We start from the raw sequence: 19,377 nt of genomic DNA on the forward strand, positions 1-19,377 counted from the left end.
TGTGACATGGAACGGATGTGGACCTCCTTAGAAAGCCCCATGATGTAAAAGTCTGTTTCATGTCTGGGTGAACAGGTGTAATTGTGTCTCATGCTCAGTTGTGCTTCTGCTGAGCATACACACACACTCTCTCTCTCTCTCTCTCTCTCTCTCTCTCTCTCTCTCTCTCTCTCTCTCTCTCTCTCTCTCTCTCTCTCTCTCTCTCTCTCTCTCTCTTTCTCTCTTTCTCAATGCCAATGTCAATGGAGAAAACATCTAGTGTAGGTCTTCTGCTTAGGAGAGAACAGAGTGCTGCTTGTCTCCTGCTCTGTTCCCTGTCATCATTAGAGGATCTGTTAGGAGTCACTGGTTCTGGTGGCTGAGCTGGTTAGAGCGTGGATGGTGCTTGTAACACCAAGAGGTTGTGGGTTTAATTCCAGCACAGATCACTTCTAATGAACAGCTTAATATTATCATTCACCAGTTCAGATCTTGAATGTGCCTGGAACCCCCTTAGAGCCGTACAGCTGAGTTCTTGGTGTCTACACAGATATTTATACCGGAGCCTCAGAGACAATGTAGAATAAAAACCCTCAGCGACCACGGCCCAGCAACCGTCTCAGCTATCAGTTTTTTCATCAAAACAACTAAACAGGGGCAACAATGGCATGACGTTACATCCACATCATTAGTCAATGACCTGATCAACTAAACATAATCACAGAATAATTAGAACACAAAAATCCCTGTGTGGGTGGGGCTGCCACTCCTTATGATCTGTTTATCCCCATCTGGAAGGCCAAACCACTGAGCCACAGAGTGGCGTTGGAGTGGTTATTTCTCAGTAAATATCAATCAAAGTGGGACAAACCGTGTGAGTGGCGGGGAGAGCCCAGATGTAAGCCATTAGAGCATGAAGACATTTCACAGTTGACTTGGTTCAGAGTGGCGGTATTAATGAATCTGTTAGCTAGCTTGGGACTGGGAGGCCCCTGACCAGCCCTGGTCTGGCCTGTGGAGGAGAGGGTAACAGATAGCCCCACAGAGAACTGATGGACTGGACCTTTACTGGACCTTTACCTTCAACTGTCAAGGGAGAACACACACACGCACACACACACGCACACACACACACACACACACACACACACACACACACACACACACACACACACACACACACACACACACACACACACACACACACACACACACACACACACACACACACACACACACACACACACACACACACACACACACAGCACCACACAGCCTCCCGCTGTCCACATCTCAGTCAATACCCCTTCCCCCTCTCTCTGTCTCCTTACTTTCCTCAGACTTTCTGCTTGCTCAATTCCTTAAGTCGTTAACTTGTGTCCACTTATCCCCTCTCTCCCTCCCTCCATCTCCCCCTCTCTCTTTCCCTCTCCCGCTGTGGTTTCTGTCACTTGTTCACAGACGAGTGGCCATTACATCACTATGACCTAAATGTGTCACATCCCTCCCTCCCTCCCTCCCTTTCTCTCCTCCTTCTCTCAATATTCCATGGTGTCTTTCTTGAGATTTCTCCAAAACATATCTTTATCGTTGACCCCTGTCCAGTGAAGGTAGAAAACTTTACTTTTCCAGGGTGCACACTGACACAGTGTGTGTGTGTTCCTTTCCTCCTCTGTGCTAACATTCTGGGTCAAGTGGGGCTTGTTGAAGCAGTAGTTGAGCTCTTGGTCTGACAAGCTGTCTCTTATTCCCCTGAGTTCTGCTCCCTTCCTGCTTCTTCAGTTAAAACACCACCAACACAGAGACCACAATACAAAGCCCTCATCTCCTACTTATGCTCCCAGACATAAACACCTATTCATTTATGTAGGATATTGCTGACACAGTCTCATAAAACATTTGCCCATCATCAACCCCCCCGCCCTCCCCCACAACACACACACACACACACACACCCCACATGGCCATTGTCTGTCCCTGCCCTCCTTTCCCTGTCCTCTCAGTCAAGCTGGGTCAGTGATCAGAGGGACGGCAGCAGTTCCATCTCATATTGATCCAGAAAGTTAGTGACACAAGAGACAGGAGAACTGACAGGACAGGAGACAGGAGAACTGACAGAACAGGAGAACTGACAGGACAGGAGAACTGATAGGACAAGAGACAGGAAAACTGACAGAACAGGAGACAGGAGAACTGACAGAACAGGAGACAGGAGAACTGACAGGACAAGGAGACAGGAGAACTGACAGAACAGGAGACAGGAGAACTGACAGGACAAGGAGACAGGAGAACTGACAGGACAGGGGACAGAAGAACTGACAGGACAGGAGACAGGAGAACTGACAGGACAGGAGACAGGAGAACTGACAGGACAGGAGACAGAACTGACAGGACAGGAGACAGAACTGACAGGACAGGAGACAGAACTGACAGGACAGGAGACAGGAGAACTGACAGGACAGGAGACAGGAGAACTGACAGGAGGGGGGACAGGAGAACTGACAGGAGGGGGGACAGGAGAACTGACAGGACAGGAGACAGGAGAACTGACAGGACAGGAGACAGGAGAACTGACAGGACAGGAGAGAGGAAAACTGACAGGACAGGAGAGAGGAAAACTGACAGGAGGGGGGACAGGAGAACTGACAGGAGGTGGGACAGGAGAACTGACAGGACAGGGGACAGGAGAACTGACAGGACAGGAGACAGAACTGACAGGACAGGAGACATGAGAACTGACAGGACAGGAGAACTGACAGGACAGGAGACATGAGAACTGACAGGACAGGGGACAGGAGAACTGACAGGACAGGAGACAGGAGAACTGACAGGACAGGGGACAGGACAACTGACAGGAGAGTGGACAGGAGAACTGACAGGACAGGGGTCAGGACAACTGACAGGAGAGTGGACAGGAGAACTGACAGGAAGGGGGACAGGAGAACTGACAGGACGGGGGTCAGGACAACTGACAGGTGAGTGAACAGGAAAACTGACAGGAAGGGGGGCAGGAGAACTGACAGGAAGGGGGTCAGGAGAACTGACAGGACAGGGGTCGACAGGAGGCTAAAACTTTAGATATTGTTACATTTTGTTGGTCCTTTGACATTTTAGTGTGTGGGTTTTAAGTTTTAAAAGTATACCAGACTTGTTGAACTCACCTAAGCAGGCTGATCTGTTTTGATTGGGCTCATATCCCTCTTCACAGATGCACCCACCCACCGGCACCATCCATTCACCTTCTGTGTTGCAGTGCATGCGAGGGGCGGAGCCTCCCTGTGCTTGGCTGTGGGGAACACAAGTCCCAGACACAGGGATCAGGGCGGTAGGCTCCGCCCCTGAGGGTGTGGCCGGATAGGAAGCAAGATAGCGATTGGTTGCTGGGCAGCGGCGGTAGAAGATGGACACACCCATGAGAGAGACACATGCGCCGCTGTCGACGATAGCCAGGACGAATCTGAAACAGGGTTCAAGGGTCATAACATGTTAACTTATTATCAGGCTTGAACTGCACTGTTGGTTAAGGGCTTGTAAGTAAGCATTTCACAGTAAGGTCTCCACTTGTTGTATTCGGCGTATGTGATAAATAAAGTTTCATTTGATTTGAAGGACCACTAGATAGGTGACAGCGTGGGTTTAGGTGAGTTAGTTACCATACACTGCTGCCTACAAAGTGGCAAAGGACTATTTGTCACAAGTGATGAGCATGGTTTGAATATGGACATTTTCATGAATTTGTTTCAAATGTTCTCGTACAGTACCCATTGCGTGTGAGCGGAGCGAAGCTGCGGGTCTTGATGTTGACGCGACGGTAGCGGTCTGGTTGGTACTGGTGAGGCAGGCTGGGCTCCACCTTGGTGAAACTCTTATCTGCTGCTATGGTGTCAACCTTCACCCAGCCCTCCCTCGTGTCCTTCTCTCCACTGGACGGCTGGACAGGGATGGGAAAGGGGGATGGGGACGAAGAGAGGGGGAGAGGGGGATGAGAGAGAGGGATCATGTATTACATTTCATTGTGGAAATTAAAATGTGAGGGATTAGGGAGAAGGATAAGATAAGGGGCATGTAACAGTTGATTAAAGTATTTAAGAGTATGCAACAGTTAGCTCTGAGGGTACTCATTGAGTCAAATATAAACAGTCGCGGACCAGTGACAATGTTCTAATCTAATCTAATTCTCCCCAGTTTCAAGATAACCATGCTAACTTCCCCCAGAGACTCAGACTCCTGGCCTTCCTGCTGCTCCCCACTCTACATTCCTCTACACTTCACTCATCAGCCTCTTATTTGAATTTTTAAACAGTATCTAACTTTCCCCAAGGAGAAATGTATTAATTCACAAATACTGCACCCTTCCCTCTGCACACGACACGCGGACGCAACAAGAGCTCAGCACCCTATCGACTCGGCAAAACAGCTCTGTAACTGCTCTCCTACAAAGCACTGATGTGAGATGAGAAATGTAGTTTATTTAATGAGATTGAGGGGGATGAGAATGAGAGGAATGTTATGGCATCATTGTTTCCTTGCTTTTGGAACTTGCTTTGGAACTACAGAACTGCAGAACTACATATTACTAAAATGGGATATTGGGAAATGTAGTCTTTATGCTCTACGTCTTGACAGATGTTTTTAGAAACTATACATACCATGGGAAGAGACCATTTGTCTTGGCTTAAAATGGCTTAAACTGTTTAGTATTAATAAAAAATGTATCAGTTTCACTTCAAGTAAAAAGGTTTGACAACATTGCCATATACAATTCAAGTCAGTTTTTGATGTCCCAATACCTTGGCATCAGGTTCATGAACTGACATATAAAACAACAATTGACACATCAATTTGTTCATTTCATTGTAAGCCATTATATAAAATACTTGCTGCAAAAATAACGCTCAAATATATGGGGCATTGGACAGTCAGCCTTGTGTAAACACGAGGAAACACAATCCATAAAACATATTTTCTGGTACCGTACATCAGTGGGTCGCTTCTGGAGACAGGTCCAAGAATGGTTGTTCTGTCATAACTACAACTACAACCTTATCAATATGGATAATGTAGCGAGTGTGACCATACTGTCAGTGTTAATTTAAGCAAGCTATCTATCTTTATTAATGGCAACGTCAGCTTATCAATGCTATCTATCTTTATTAATGGCAACGTCAGCTTATAAATGCTATCTATCTTTATTAATGGCAACGTCAGCTTATAAATGCTAGCTATCTTTATTAATGGCAATGTCAGCTTATCAATGCTAGCTATCTTTATTAATGGCAACGTCAGCTTATCAATGCTATCTATCTTTATTAATGGCAAAGTTAGCTTATCAAGCCAGCTATCTTTATTAATAGCAACGTCAGCTTATCAATGCCAGCTATCTTTATTAATGGCAACGTCAGCTTATCAAGCCAGCTATCTTTATTAATAGCAACGTCAGCTTATCAATGCTAGCTATCTTTATTAATAGCAACGTCTGCATATCAAGCCAGCTATCTTTATTAATAGCAACGTCAGTTTATCATACTAGCTAGCTTTATTAATGGCAACGTCAGCTTATAAATGCCAGCTATCTTTATTAATGGCAACGTCAGCTTATCATACTAGCTAGCTTTATTAATGGCAACGTCAGCTTATAAATGCCAGCTATCTTTATTAATGGCAACGTCAGCTTATCAATGCCAGCTATCTTTATTAATGGCAACGTCAGCTTATCAAGCCAGCTATCTTTATTAATAGCAACGTCAGCTTATCAATGCTAGCTATCTTTATTAATGGAAACATCAGCTTATCAATGCTAGCTATCTTTATTAATAGCAACGTCAGTTTATCAATGCTGGCTATCTTTATTAATGGCAACATCAGCTTATCAATGCCAGCTATCTTTATTAATGGCAACGTCAGCTTATCAAGCCAGCTATCTTTATTAATGGCAACATCAGCTTATCAAGCCAGCTATCTTTATTAATGGCAACGTCAGCTTATCAAGCCAGCTATCTTTATTAATGGCAACGTCAGCTTATCATTGCTAGCTATCTTTATTCATGGAAACATCAGCTTATCAATGCTAGCAAGCTTTATTAATGGCAACGTCAGCTTATCAATGCCAGCTATCTTTATTAATGGCAACGTCAGCTTATCAAGCCAGCTATCTTTATTAATGGCAACGTCAGCTTATCAAGCCAGCTATCTTTATTAATGGCAACGTCAGCTTATCAATGCTAGCTATCTTTATTAATGGAAACATCAGCTTATCAATGCTAGCTAGCTTTATTAATGGCAACCGGCATCGATAAAAGACAGTACTGTGCAGCCGTCTTCATCGACCTTGCCAAGGCTTTCGACTCTGTCAATCACCATATTCTTATCGGCAGACTCAGTAGCCTCGGTTTTTCGGATGACTGCCTTGCCTGTTTCACCATTTACTTTGCAGACAGAGTTCAGTGTGTCAAATCGGCCAGCATGCTGTCCGATCCTCTGGCAGTCTCTATGGGGTGCCACAGGGTTCAATTCTCGGGCCGACTCTTTTCTCTGTATATATCAATGATGTTGCTCTTGCTAGCTATCTTCCCTGATCCACCTCTAATGGACGACATCATTCTATATACATTCGGCCCGTCATTGGACACTGTGCTATCTAACCTCCAAACGAGCTTCAATGCCATACAACACTCCTTCCGTGGCCTCCAACTGCTCTTAAACGCTAGTAAAACCAAATGCATGCTTTTCAACCGATCGCTGCCTGCATGCCTGACTAGCATCACCACCCTGGATGGTTCAGACCTTGAATATGTGGACATCTATCAGTACCTAGGTCACTGGCTAGACTGCAAACTCTCCTTCCAGACTCATTCAAACATCTCCAATCGAAAATCAAATCAAGAGTCGGCTTTCTATTGCAAAGCTCCTTCATTCACGCCGCCAAGCTTACCATAGTAAAATGCTATCCTACCGATCCTTTCGGTGATGTCATCTACACAAGCTTCCAACACTCTACCTAGCAAACTGGATGCAGTCTATCACAGTGCAATCCGTTTTGTCACTAAAGCACCTTATACCACCCACCACTGCGACTTTATGCTCTAGTCGGCTGGCTTATCAATACTCGCCAGACCCACTGGCTTCAGGTCATCTACAAGTCCATGCTAGGTAAAGCTCCGCCTTATCTCAGTTCATTGGTCACGATGGCAACACCCATCCGTAGCACGCGCTCCAGCAGGTGTATCTTGATCATTAAAGCCAACACCTCATTTGGCCGCCTTTCGTTCCAGTACTCTGCTGCCTTTATTAACTGCAACATCGCTGAAGCTGGAGACTTTTATCTTCACCAACTTCAAACATCAGCTAACGAGCAGCTAACCGATCGCTGCAGCTATCTTTGGTAAATAGCCCACCCATTTCACCTACCTCATCCCCATACTGTTTTTATTTATTTACTTTTCTGCTGTTTTGCACACCAATATCTCTACCTGTACATGACCATCTGATCATTTATCACTCCAGTGTTAATCTGCAAAATTGTAATTATTTGCCTACCTCCTCATGCCTTTTGCACACATTGTATATAGACTCCCCCTTTTTTTCTACTGTGTTATTGACTTGTTAATTGTTTACTCCATGTGTAACTCTGTGTTGTCTGCTCACACTGCTATGCTTTATCTTGGCCAGGTCGCAGTTGCAAATGAGAACTTGTTCTAAACTAGCGTACCTGGTTAAATAAAGGTGAAATAAATAAAACAATTTAAAAAAACGTCAGCTTATAAATGCTAGCTATCTTTATTAATGGCAACGTCAGCTTATCAATGCTAGCTATCTTTATTAATGGCAACGTCAGCTTATAAATGCTAGCTATCTTTATTAATGGCAACGTCAGCTTATCAATGCTAGCTATCTTTATTAATGGCAACGTCAGCTTATAAATGCTAGCTATCTTTATTAATGGCAACGTCAGCTTATCATTGCTAGCTATCTTCATTAATGGCAATGTCAGCTTATCAATGCTAGCTATCTTTATTAATGGCAACGTCAGCTTATCAATGCTAGCTATCTTCATTAATGGCAACGTCAGCTTATCAATGCTATCTATCTTTATTAATGGCAACGTCAGCTTATCAAGCCAGCTATCTTTATTAATGGCAACATCAGCTTATCAATGCTAGCTATCTTTATTAATAGCAACGTCTACTTAACAAGCTCGCTAAAATCTCATCTGGTTGAAGCATTGTTCTGAACAAAAAGCACATCAATGAAACAAAGTCTTATTTCTGACATCACAACTAGGAACATGTGTATGTGGCATTACACATACAATAAGAAGGTGGGATGTTAGTGGCATTGTGGGAAGTGTAGTCTTTCTGCCCTACCTCTGCAGCCCATGTCCTCTCCAGCTCTCTCTGTGAGTCAGCCTGTTTGTAGTAGAGGGTGAGTGTCTCTCGACAGGAGGGCGAGGGCGAGCGCAGGCTGGCACAGTCCCGTACGGAGAAACGCAGCGTCACAAAGACCCGTGGTGCCGAGTAGCGGAAGAGGAAGGGTGTGGCCAGCCAGTTGTCCTGGAGACGGGGGTTCTGGTTGATGTTGCAGACCTCAAAGGTCCGGATGAGTTTCCCCCGGTCATCTAGGACACTGACCTCATCCCACTGAGAGAGCGAGAGAGAGGGGAGTGAGAGAGGGGGAAGAGGAGAAGACACAGAGAGTTATTACATTATGGATCACTGTATGGGACTTTCTAGGTTATCCTAGAGGTTGGATAGGTTAAGTCCAAGAAGCATTGTACTTTTAGCTTGGTGATGAGTCATTATCAGTATCGCTGCACCATCTGAAACTCCCTCTTCATCTGTGTATGCTGTGGGTGTTTGAAATGTGATCTCACTTAAAGTGAGATGAGGAATAAGTAGGAGTAGTTATAAAAAAAACTGTACAATGACTCACAGGCAATACCTTTTTAATATAGATTGTAAAACAGTATGAGGACATAAGAGAAGTATTCTTCATCATGAAATCTGATCAACTGATAAGGTCTAGCACTAAGAAATATCTATTGCAAGAAGAAATATCACCACATTGACTAAGGCATATTGCTGTGATTCCCATTGATTGAGTTCCTTGTTCACTAAACACAGTCAGACTTGATGGTAGAGATGATAAGTGGAGCTGAGTTATCACCAGGAATATTCGTGCCTGTAGAGAACAGTGGGTAGTCTCTCAGTAAAGGTGCAGCCAGTGAAAGAATAGATATGAGACCTGGCCTCCACATCATAAAAGAAAACCTCACCCTCCTCATAATCCACAAACACCCCCACCTCTGGGGCTTCTTACTCAGGGAGAGGTTGACCCAAGGCCCAGCGTATGCCTTGTATTCATTCATATTCCACTGCCCTACAGTCCAATATCCATCTACAGGACTTGGTGATTCATCACAATTATTCCTGTTGATGGACTCTCTCTCCAAACTCTCTAGCCACTCTCTAGCCACTCTCTAGCCAAACCCACATAGACTTCCCCTTCACCTGCACCTCATAATAGAATCTCCCTGAGGAGAACCTCTTATTCCCAAAAACACATGCATTATTATCAAACTTCTCTGAGTTGGCTGGGAGATTCTGTTTTACTTGTTTCCGGTCCTCAGACAGGATGAGTTTGGTATTCGCTATATGAGGGCCCAGAGTCACATCCACTGTCACATCCACTGTCCTCTTCAGATCAGCATCACACAACTTCTCCATCTCTTTATTCAGTATTTCACAGCTGAGACAGTACTCCTCATAGTCCCCACACACAGACCACTGTGGACACTGATCTCAGACCAGTACTTGGAAGGTGGAAGGGTGGTGCAGATGGATGGAGAGCTCTGGAAGAGGAGGAGATGATCTTAAATATCTGAGAGCTGCTCCAGCTCAGTGCTTTTCATCTGTAACTCAGTGATTTCCTGCCTCAGCTCTTCAATGATTATTTCAGCCTGCTTCTCTGCTGCTTTAAGTTTCTTCTCTATCTCCACAATGACCTCAGCCTGGCTTCTCTCAATGGAGCGCACTAGAGCAGCGAAAACCTCCACATTGTCTGCTATCTCTCTCTTTGTATCTATCCTGCTGAGCTATACTGTCTGTTTGATCTCCTTAACCTTCAGCAGTCTCTCCTGGATCATCTTCTGAACGTTACCCTTAGTCTTCCTCATCTTAGTCTTCCTCTCTCTATGGAGACAGTCTTGTGGTCTGTCTCGGGGCAGAACAGGACACACACACGTCTGGTCTCTCCTACAGAACAGTTCCAGGGGTCTCTCATGCTTCTTACACACCCTGTCTTCCAGGTTCTCCACAGGGTCGATCAGCTAGTGTTTCATGAAAGATGCCAGTATCTGATCAGGCTCCAGGTAAGTCTCACAGTAAGAGGCCAGACACCAGGCAGGACTTCAGGGCCTTGTGCTCTCCCTCAGTGCAGACGTCACATGGTACTTCTCCAGGTTTAGCGAGGGTTGTTGTCTGGGCTTGTCCTGGGGTGATGGATGTGGCTTCAACTGCAGCCAACTTATTGAGCTGAGCAGCCATTTCAGAAATGAAAGTGTTGACACAAAGCTCAAGCCTTCTGCCAAATATCTCTTTACACATTGGACACTGGCACAAGTCAATGATGTCCCAGTATCCTCTGATACAGGCCTTGCAGTAGTTGTGTCCACAGGGGATGGAGACTGGCTCAGTGAACACAGGGGATGGAGACTGGCTCAGTGAACACAGGGGATGGAGACTGGCTCAGTGAACACAGGGGATGGAGACTGGCTCAGTGAACACATCCAGACAGATAGAGCACTGGAACTGCTCTTTACAGGAGAATACAGGAGGAAGCCATGGCTGAAAACAGACCAAAGAAGAAACATATATAATGGGCCCTATGAAATCCTTAATTCTATCTCGTTTTCTTCTTTTGAATCAAACTGTTTCATTTCTAGGTGTCAACAATATAGCAACACACTGTTTTATACACTGTTTTATCATGTAACAACATAGCAAACAAGTATCACATATTCTATTTGTTCACCTCTCTACTCACCTCAGCGTGTGTTGACTGTTCTTTCTCTTCTTCTGATTAGAAAAAGGGTCAACAGTGACTGGAGGCTACAGGAGGCGCAACTGTGTGGATAGATTCTGAGTGCAAAAGATCGATCCTGTTCATAACATTTTGGTTTCCATTAGTTTCACTTCAGCAGTCACCTTACTAAGCCCCTCCCTGCTCAGTACTGTTTACAGAGAGAGAGAGAGAGAGAGAGAGAGAGAGAGAGAGAGAGAGAGAGAGAGAGAGAGAGAGAGAAGGCAAGAAGGGCCTTCTATGCCATTAAAGGAACATAACATTTGACATACCAATTAGGATCTGGCAAAAAATACTTGAATCCGTTATAGAACCCATTGACCGTTATGGTTGTGAGGTCTGGGTTCCGCTCACCAACCAAGAATTCACAAAATGGGATAAACACCAAAGTGAGACTCTGCATGCAGAGTTCTGCAAAAGCGTCCTCCGTGTACAACGTAAAACACCAAATAATCCAGAAAAGAGATCTTAAATTCTACATCATCCCAAAAGGAAGTGATTTGCAAACCTTCCATATTTTTTATTTAACTAGGCAAGTCAGTTAAGAACAAATTCTTATTTAGAATGACAGCCTGGGAACAGTGGGTTAACTACCTTGTTCAAGGGCAGAACAACAGATTTTTATCTTGTCATCTTGGGGATTCGATCTAGCAAACCTTTGGTTACTAGCCCAACGCTCTAACCACTAGGTTACCTGCCGCCCCAACCTTCCATAACAAAGCCATCACCTACAGAGAGATGTACCTGGAGAAGAGTCCCCTAAGCAATCCGGTCCTGGGGCTCTGTTTACAAACACAAACAACCGCCACAAAGCCCCAGGACAGCAACACAATTAGACCCAACCAAATAATGAGAAAACAAAAATATAATTACTTGACACATTGGAAAAGATTAACAAAAGAACTGAATGAACTAGAATGTTATTTAGCCCTAAACAGAGAGTACTCAGTGGCAGAAAACCTGACCACTGTGACTGGCCCAAAATTAAGGAAAGCTTTGACTATTTACAGACTCAGTGAGTATAGCCTTTCTATTGAGAAAGGCCGCCGTAGGCAGACTTGGCTCTCAAGAGAAGACAGGCTATGTGCACACTGCCCACAAAATGAGGTGGAAACTGAGCTGCAATTCCTAACATCCTACCAAATGTACACTACTGTTCAAAAGTTTGGTGTCACTTGGAAATGTCCTTGTTTTTGAAAGAAAAGCATGTTACTATTCCAACGCTCTAACCACTAGGCTACCCTGCCGCCCCATTAAAATAACATCAAATTGACCAGAAATACAGTGTAGACATTGTTAATGTTGTTAATAACTATTGTAGCTGGAAACGGCTGATTAACTATGGAATATCGACATAGGCATACAGAGGCCCATTATCAGCAACCATATAGTGATGGCTGGCACGTTTTTAGCTAATGGCACGTTGTGTTAGCTAATGCACGTTTATTACTTTAAAAGGCTAATTGATCATTAGAAAACCCTTTTGCAATTATGTTAGCACAGCTGAAAACTGTTGTTCTGATTAAAGAAGAAAAAAATTGCCTTTTTTAGACTAGCTGAGTATCTGGAGCATCAGCATTTGTGGGTTCGATTACAGCATCAACTGTCAGAGCAGCTTACCGATCATTGCACCTGTACATAGCCCATCTGTAAATAGCCCACCCAACTACCTCATCTCCATATTGTTATTTTTTTTGTTGCTACTTTGCACCCCAGTATCTCTACTTGCACATTCATCTTCTGCACATCCATCACTCCAGTGTTTAATTGCTAAATTGTAATTATTTCGCCACTATGGCCTATTTTGGCCTTACCTCCTTAATCGTACTACATTTGCACACACTGTATATAGACTTTTCCATTGTGTTATTGACTGTACGTTTGTTTATCCCATGTGTAACTCTGTGTTGTTTGTGTCGAACTGCTTTACTCTATCTTGGCCAGGTCGCAGTTGTAAATGAGAACTTGTTCTCAACTGGCCTACCTGGTTAAATAAAGGTGTAATAAAAAATCTCTTCACAGAACAGAGCAAACTGGCCCTAACCAGAATAGAAAGAGGAGTGGGAGGCCCCGGTGCACAACTGAGCAAGAGGATAAGTGCATAAGAGTGACTAGTTTGAGAAACAGATGCCTCAACTGGCAGCTTCATTAAATAGTATCCGCAAAACATCAGCCTCAACGTCAACAATGCCACTTAATATAATGTTTACATACCCTACATTACTCATCTCATATGTATATGTATATACTGTACTCTCTATCATCTACTGCATCTTTATGTAATACATGTATCACTAGCCACTTCAGCAATGCCACTTAATATAATGTTTACATACCCTACATTACTCATCTCATATGTATATACTGTACTCTATATCATCTACTGCATCTTTATGTAATACATGTATCACTAGCCACATTAAACTATGCCACTTTGTTTACATACCCTACATTACTCATCTCATATGTATATGTATATACTGTACTCGATACCATCTACTGCATCTTGCCTATGCCGTTCTGTACCATCACTCATTCATATATCTTTATGTACATATTCTTCATCCCTTTACACTTGTGTGTATAAGGTAGTAGTTGTGGAATTGTTAGGTTAGATTACTCGTTAGTTATTACTGCAATGTCGGAACTAGAAGCACAAGCATTTCGCTACACTCGCATTAACATCTGCTAACCATGTGTATGTGACAAATAAAATGTGATTTGATTTGATTCCTAACCTTTGGATAGCCCTAAGAATTGCAGTCTCCTTACCAGTAACTGTAGCATCGGCAAAGAGGAGCTTTTCAAAATGAAAGCTCATCAAAAGCTATCTGAGGACTTCCATGTCACAGGAACGTTTGTGTGGTCTGGCCGTCATGACCATAAATCATGACATGGGGAAACACATGTCCTATGATGACATCATTGATGATTTTGCCTCAAGAAAGTGCAGAAGAGTAATATTTTGATGGTAAGATATTAATTGAAACATTCAAATGTTTACACACTTAGTAACATTTAAGATTGTATGGTAGATGTGCATTTGTGTAAATGACTGGCTGACATACTTTCTCCATTTCTTCCAGACAGTCCAGATAGACTGGTGCCTATGCTGATGCTGAAAATGCCCAGGCTGTAGAGGGAACCTAAGTTAATCACACAGCTGTATAGGTTTTATTTGACTATTTTGAGACATATAGCTGCAGCCACAGCCTATAGGCTCATGTTTACATTGTATAGACAAAGCTAATTGTATAATATTGTGAGGCCTGGACTAATTACCAGGCAGCAGAGCCAAAGCTCAGTGTTATATTTTAAAATTTCCTACATTTGATATTTTCTACAGTTTCTTATTTATGTTAATATTAATATTCACTTATCTGAAGATTCTATAGAAAATATTATATTTTATAAATATTGTTTGTTTATATCTCATTCTGTTCTGTATAGGTCTACTTATAGCCAGAGAAGCCCTCCTGTCCGGAGCTGCCAGACCCGCCCGTCAGTCAGGAGCTGCCAGAGCCGCCCGTCAGTCAGGAGCTGCCAGAGCCGCCTGTCACTCCGGAGCCGCCGCAGCCGCCCTTCACTCCATCCGGTGCCTCCTCCACGCACCAGGCCTCCTGTAGGTCTCCCCAGCCTGTGGCAGCCCCACGCAGCAGGCTGTCTCTCCGTCTCCTCCCTCCAGGTCCTCCCACCTGTCCGGCGCTTCCAGAGTCTCCCTCCAGTGGTGGATTTAGGCAAAAGCGACATGTGCAGCGGACTAGGGCGGCATCTTGCCGGGGGCGGCACGGGGCGCCCGCCCGCACAAATAAATAATAATAATATTCTGAATGGTGACATGGTGAATGGTGTCACATCCTGATCTGTTTCACCTGTCCTTGTGCTTGTCTCCACCCCCTCCAGGTGTCACCCATCTTCCCCTTTATCCCCTGGGTATTTATACCTGTGTTTTCTGTCTGTCTGTGCCAGTTCGTTTTGTTTTTCGTCTTGCTTTGTCTCCCAACTGGAAGACCGAGGTATGGGGAGTGAAGGAATTTATCAAATAGCACACCTCTAACTTTGTACAGCAATTAGTTGTGCAATTTAGTTTGTGTGTTTCTTGTTTGAAGTCAATAGTGTAATAATCAGGTGTTATATTTGTCTATTTGTGTGATATAGGATTTGTTCAACTTAGTTTTATTTGTGTGTTTTTTTGTTAGTGTCACGACTCCTAACGAAGGTGGCTCCCCTTCCTGTTCGGGTGGGGCTCGGCAGTCGTCGTCACCGGCCTACTAGCTGCCACTGATCCCTTTTCCCCCTTTTTGTTTATCGGTTTCACCTGTGTTCATTTTAGGCTGATTGGTCGGGCTTTATTTACCAGCAGGCGTGTGGGATTGTTTGGTGTACGTGCCCATGTTCTTGGGTTTTGCTGGACTGTTTAAGTCCCCCGTGTTTGGGGCATTTGTTTTTGGTGTGCGCCCTGTGTTCTGTGGGGTTGGTGTATGTTCACCGGTTTTTGTGCATTCAACAATATAGCACTACCCTGAACTCTCTGTGTAACGACTGTCTTCGGGTGAAAGAGAGGAGGACCAAGATGCAGTGTGAATATAATCCATATTTAATGGGAATTACTTAAACAATGAACAAAAACAACAAACCAACAAAATGAACGAAGACGACACGTAACGTGAACACTAAACACTGGCACACTGAAACAGGAACAATCACCCACAAAATACCCAAAGAATATGGCTGCCTAAATATGGTTCACACTCAGAGACAACGATAGACAGACAGCTGCCTCTAATTGAGAACCAATCTAGGCAACCATAGACCATAGACATACACCGAGATAGGAAACACCCCCATAAACATACAAAACCCCTAGACAAGACAAAAACACACACATCACCCATGTCACACCCTGACCTAACCAAAATAACAAAGAAAACAATGAATACTAAGGTCAGGGTGTGACACTCTGCTTCCTGCGCCTGACTTCTCACCCACCAGACCCCGGACGTTACAGTTAGCAATAGGGGAATAGTATAATAATTTGATTCACTATATTATGTGTATTTATATACTACAATTTGTTTCTATTTGTCTCTGTTACTTCTTTTTTGATATTTATGAGTCTTATTTTTGTACATATATTTATATTTATATAGTTTTAAATGTTATGATTATTTATTTGTGTTGTTCCAAATGTCTGAATGAACCGCCACTGGGAGGGAGGATTGTAGTGGGAGCACTGGGGTGTCAGGTGTGACTGTGTGGCAATAGCAAATGGTTTACATGGCACACGGGTCAGGTAGGAGGGCCCCTTAGCAGAATTTTGCTTAGGGCCCCAGGGAGGTCAGGACCGGCTCTGACAGTATGCATAGTTGGTAAATCCAAGGGAGAAATTGCACATGGACTCAAATGTAAAACTTTTATATTTTCATTGTAATATACAGTGTTATGATATCAGAGAAGATACCAGCAGAATGCAAATAAATAAGCTGCTAAACATATACAAACATATTCTCTAATGAATGTACAAATATAAACACAGTGATATTGTGCACATGCTTTGTGTCTGTGTGACTGAATTCCCTGTTCCCTAAACTCAGTCAGACTTGATGGGAGAGATGATAAGAGGAGTTGTGTTGGAAGGATGATAGCCTGTAGAGAACAGTGGGTGGAGTCTCTCAGTGAAGGTGCAGCCAGTGAAAGAGTAGATATGAGACCTGGCCTCCACGTTGTAAAAGGAGACCTCACCCTCCTCATAATCCACAAACACCCCCACCTTCTGGGGCTTCTCTCTCAGGGTGAGGGGGACATAAAACCCAGTGCAAACCTCATACTCATCCCCATTCTCCAGCCCCAAAGCCCAGTATCCATTGGCAAGACTCAATAGATTCACTCCCTTCCTGTTGATGGACTCTCTAGCCATTCCTAAACCCCACGAAGTCCTCCCTTTCACCTGAACTTCATAGTAGAATCTCCCCGAGGAGAACCCATCCTTTCCTAAAACACGGGTATGATAATCACATCTCTCTGGGTTGGCAGGGAGATTCTGCTTTTTGTCTCCATATCTCACTTGTTTCCTGTCCTTAGACAGGATGAGTTTGGCATATGCTGTATCAGGGTCCAGAGTCACATCCACTGCATACTGCTGTATCTTCTTCAGATCAGCAACACACACATTTTTCATCTCTTTACCGAGGGTCTCCTCCAGCTGAGACAAAACTCTCCCCAGAGTCCCCACACCCACACTGCTATGAACACAGATCTCAGACCAGTTATTTGTGTGTGGAAGGGTAGTACAGAGGGATGGGGAGCTGTGAAGGAGGTGAAGGTGGTCCTCAATATCTGAGAGCTGCTCCAGCTCAGTGCTTCCTCTCTTTAGCTCAGTGATTTCCTGCTCCAACTCTTCAATGAGCCCTTCAGCCCGCCTCTCTGCTGCTTTCTGCTTCCCCTCAACCACCTCAATGAGCTCAGCCTGGCTTTTCTCAATACAGCGCACCATAGCAGTGAAGATTATCACATATTATAACTCTATCTTCTCTTTACTCACCTCAGAGTCTGTTGACTCTGTTAGTTCTCTTCCTCTGATCAGAAAAAGGCTCCAGGACTGGAGACTACAGTAGGTAACAGTACAGCTGTATAGATAGATTCTTTAAAGTGTAAACATTCGATCCTGTTCATAACATTTAGGTTGTCATTTTAGTTTCACTTCAGCAATGTGACGTTCCTAAGCACCTCAGCAATGTGACGTTCCTAAGCACCTCAGCAATGTGACGTTCCTAAGCACCTCAGCAATGTGACGTTCCTAAGCACCTCAGCAATGTGACGTTCCTAAACACCTCAGCAATGTGACGTTCCTAAGCACCTCAGCAATGTGACGTTCCTAAGCACCTCAGCAATGTGACGTTCCTAAGCACCTCAGCAATGTGACGTTCCTAAACACTTCAGCAATGTGACGTTCCTAAGCACCTCAGCAATGTGACGTTCCTAAGCACCTCAGCAATGTGACGTTCCTAAACACCTCAGCAATGTGACGTTCCTAAGCACCTCAGCAATGTGACGTTCCTAAACACCTCAGCAATGTGACGTTCCTAAACACCTCAGCAATGTGACGTTCCTAAACACCTCAGCAATGTGACATTCCTAAGCACCTCAGCAATGTGACATTCCTAAGCACCTCAGCAATGTGACATTCCTAAGCACCTCAGCAATGTGACGTTCCTAAGCACCTCAGCAATGTGACGTTCCTAAGCACCTCAGCAATGTGACGTTCCTAAGCACCTCAGCAATGTGACGTTCCTAAGCACCTCAGCAATGTGACGTTCCTAAGCACCTCAGCAATGTGACGTTCCTAAGCACTTCAGCAATGTGACGTTCCTAAGCACCTCAGCAATGTGACGTTCCTAAGCACCTCAGCAATGTGACATTCCTAAGCACCTCAGCAATGTGACGTTCCTAAGCACTTCAGCAATGTGACATTCCTAAGCACCTCCCTACACTGTTTGCTGACTGCTGGGCTGATACTCTGCTCTTAAAGGAATAGTCAATATTTAACCGCTTGGCTCTCCCATTCACGGGTGTATGTCCCTTCAGGAAGGTCACTCCCCATTTCATTCCGTTTACTTACATTTAAGAAAGTCTTTCAACAGAATGGGCAAAATGAATACACACATTGTACTATTATACCGTTTCTATCTTGTGTATAACACAGTACTAACTGTCTATACATGCTCTAACTGTATATAAACATAGGTCTTTTGAAATATATATACTTTCTGAGTGCAACATGTGGTCCTTCTGAGCTCAGTTGGTAGAGCACATACATTTATTCCCGGGCATTAGAATGTATGCACAATGACTGTAAATAAAAGCGTCCGCTAAATGGCATATATTATTTATTATTATTATTATATTACATACATTTATGCATTATCAATCAAAAACGTACAGTATATACATAGATTGTCTATATAAATAGCTCACAGTGCAATAAACATCACTGCTAATCATAACATGGTCTTCGTGAACACACATGTTCTAAACTCAAGGTTTAAGTGTTATTAGTTTATTATTATTTATTTTTTATTTCACCTTTATTGAACCAGGTAGGCTAGTTGAGAACAAGTTCTCATTTGCAACTGCGACCTGGCCAAGATAGAGCATAGCAGTATGAACAGACAACACAGAGTTACACATGGAGTAAACAATTAACAAGTCAATAACACAGTAGAAAAAAAGGGGAGTCTATATACATTGTGTGCAAAAGGCATGAGGAGGTAGGCGAATAATTAGGTAGGTGAAAATGGGTGGGCTATTTACCAATAGACTATG

General features: G+C 43.8%; 2 protein-coding genes and 1 pseudogene across 3 annotated transcripts in view; all 3 read right to left on the bottom strand.

The window, feature by feature from the left end:
* The window catches only part of LOC118367917 (ephrin type-B receptor 5), a 45,196-nt gene extending 35,467 nt beyond the window's left edge, over positions 1 to 9,729 (bottom strand). The window contains exons 1-4 of the mRNA XM_052494937.1: positions 9,588 to 9,729; positions 8,343 to 8,615; positions 3,741 to 3,910; positions 3,141 to 3,436 (exon numbers count right to left, since the gene is read on the bottom strand). Coding sequence (XP_052350897.1) covers positions 3,141 to 3,436; positions 3,741 to 3,910; positions 8,343 to 8,615; positions 9,588 to 9,701 — 853 coding nt within the window. The 5' untranslated portion in view covers positions 9,702 to 9,729. The remainder of the gene's footprint in view (positions 1 to 3,140; positions 3,437 to 3,740; positions 3,911 to 8,342; positions 8,616 to 9,587) is intronic.
* A 118-nt stretch (positions 9,730 to 9,847) lies between these two features.
* On the bottom strand, positions 9,848 to 15,449 carry LOC127914903 (E3 ubiquitin/ISG15 ligase TRIM25-like; annotated as a pseudogene).
* A 177-nt stretch (positions 15,450 to 15,626) lies between these two features.
* Positions 15,627 to 18,829, bottom strand: LOC118381156 (E3 ubiquitin-protein ligase TRIM21-like). Of its 2 annotated transcripts, none has more exons than XM_052494939.1 (2): positions 18,250 to 18,829; positions 15,627 to 17,833 (listed from the first exon to the last, which is right to left on the bottom strand). In XM_052494939.1, the coding sequence occupies exon 2, from the start codon at positions 17,546 to 17,548 to the stop codon at positions 16,646 to 16,648; it is 903 nt and encodes a 300-aa protein (XP_052350899.1). In that variant the 5' UTR covers positions 17,549 to 17,833; positions 18,250 to 18,829; the 3' UTR covers positions 15,627 to 16,645. The 2 variants fall into 2 exon arrangements, with proteins under 2 accessions (XP_052350899.1, XP_052350898.1); XM_052494938.1 differs by having other exon boundaries at positions 15,627 to 17,859.
* Between the last annotated feature and the right edge of the window lie 548 nt (positions 18,830 to 19,377).

The sequence above is a fragment of the Oncorhynchus keta genome, chromosome 34, assembly GCF_023373465.1.
Source record: "Oncorhynchus keta strain PuntledgeMale-10-30-2019 chromosome 34, Oket_V2, whole genome shotgun sequence".
Taxonomy (NCBI): Eukaryota; Metazoa; Chordata; class Actinopteri; order Salmoniformes; family Salmonidae; genus Oncorhynchus; species Oncorhynchus keta.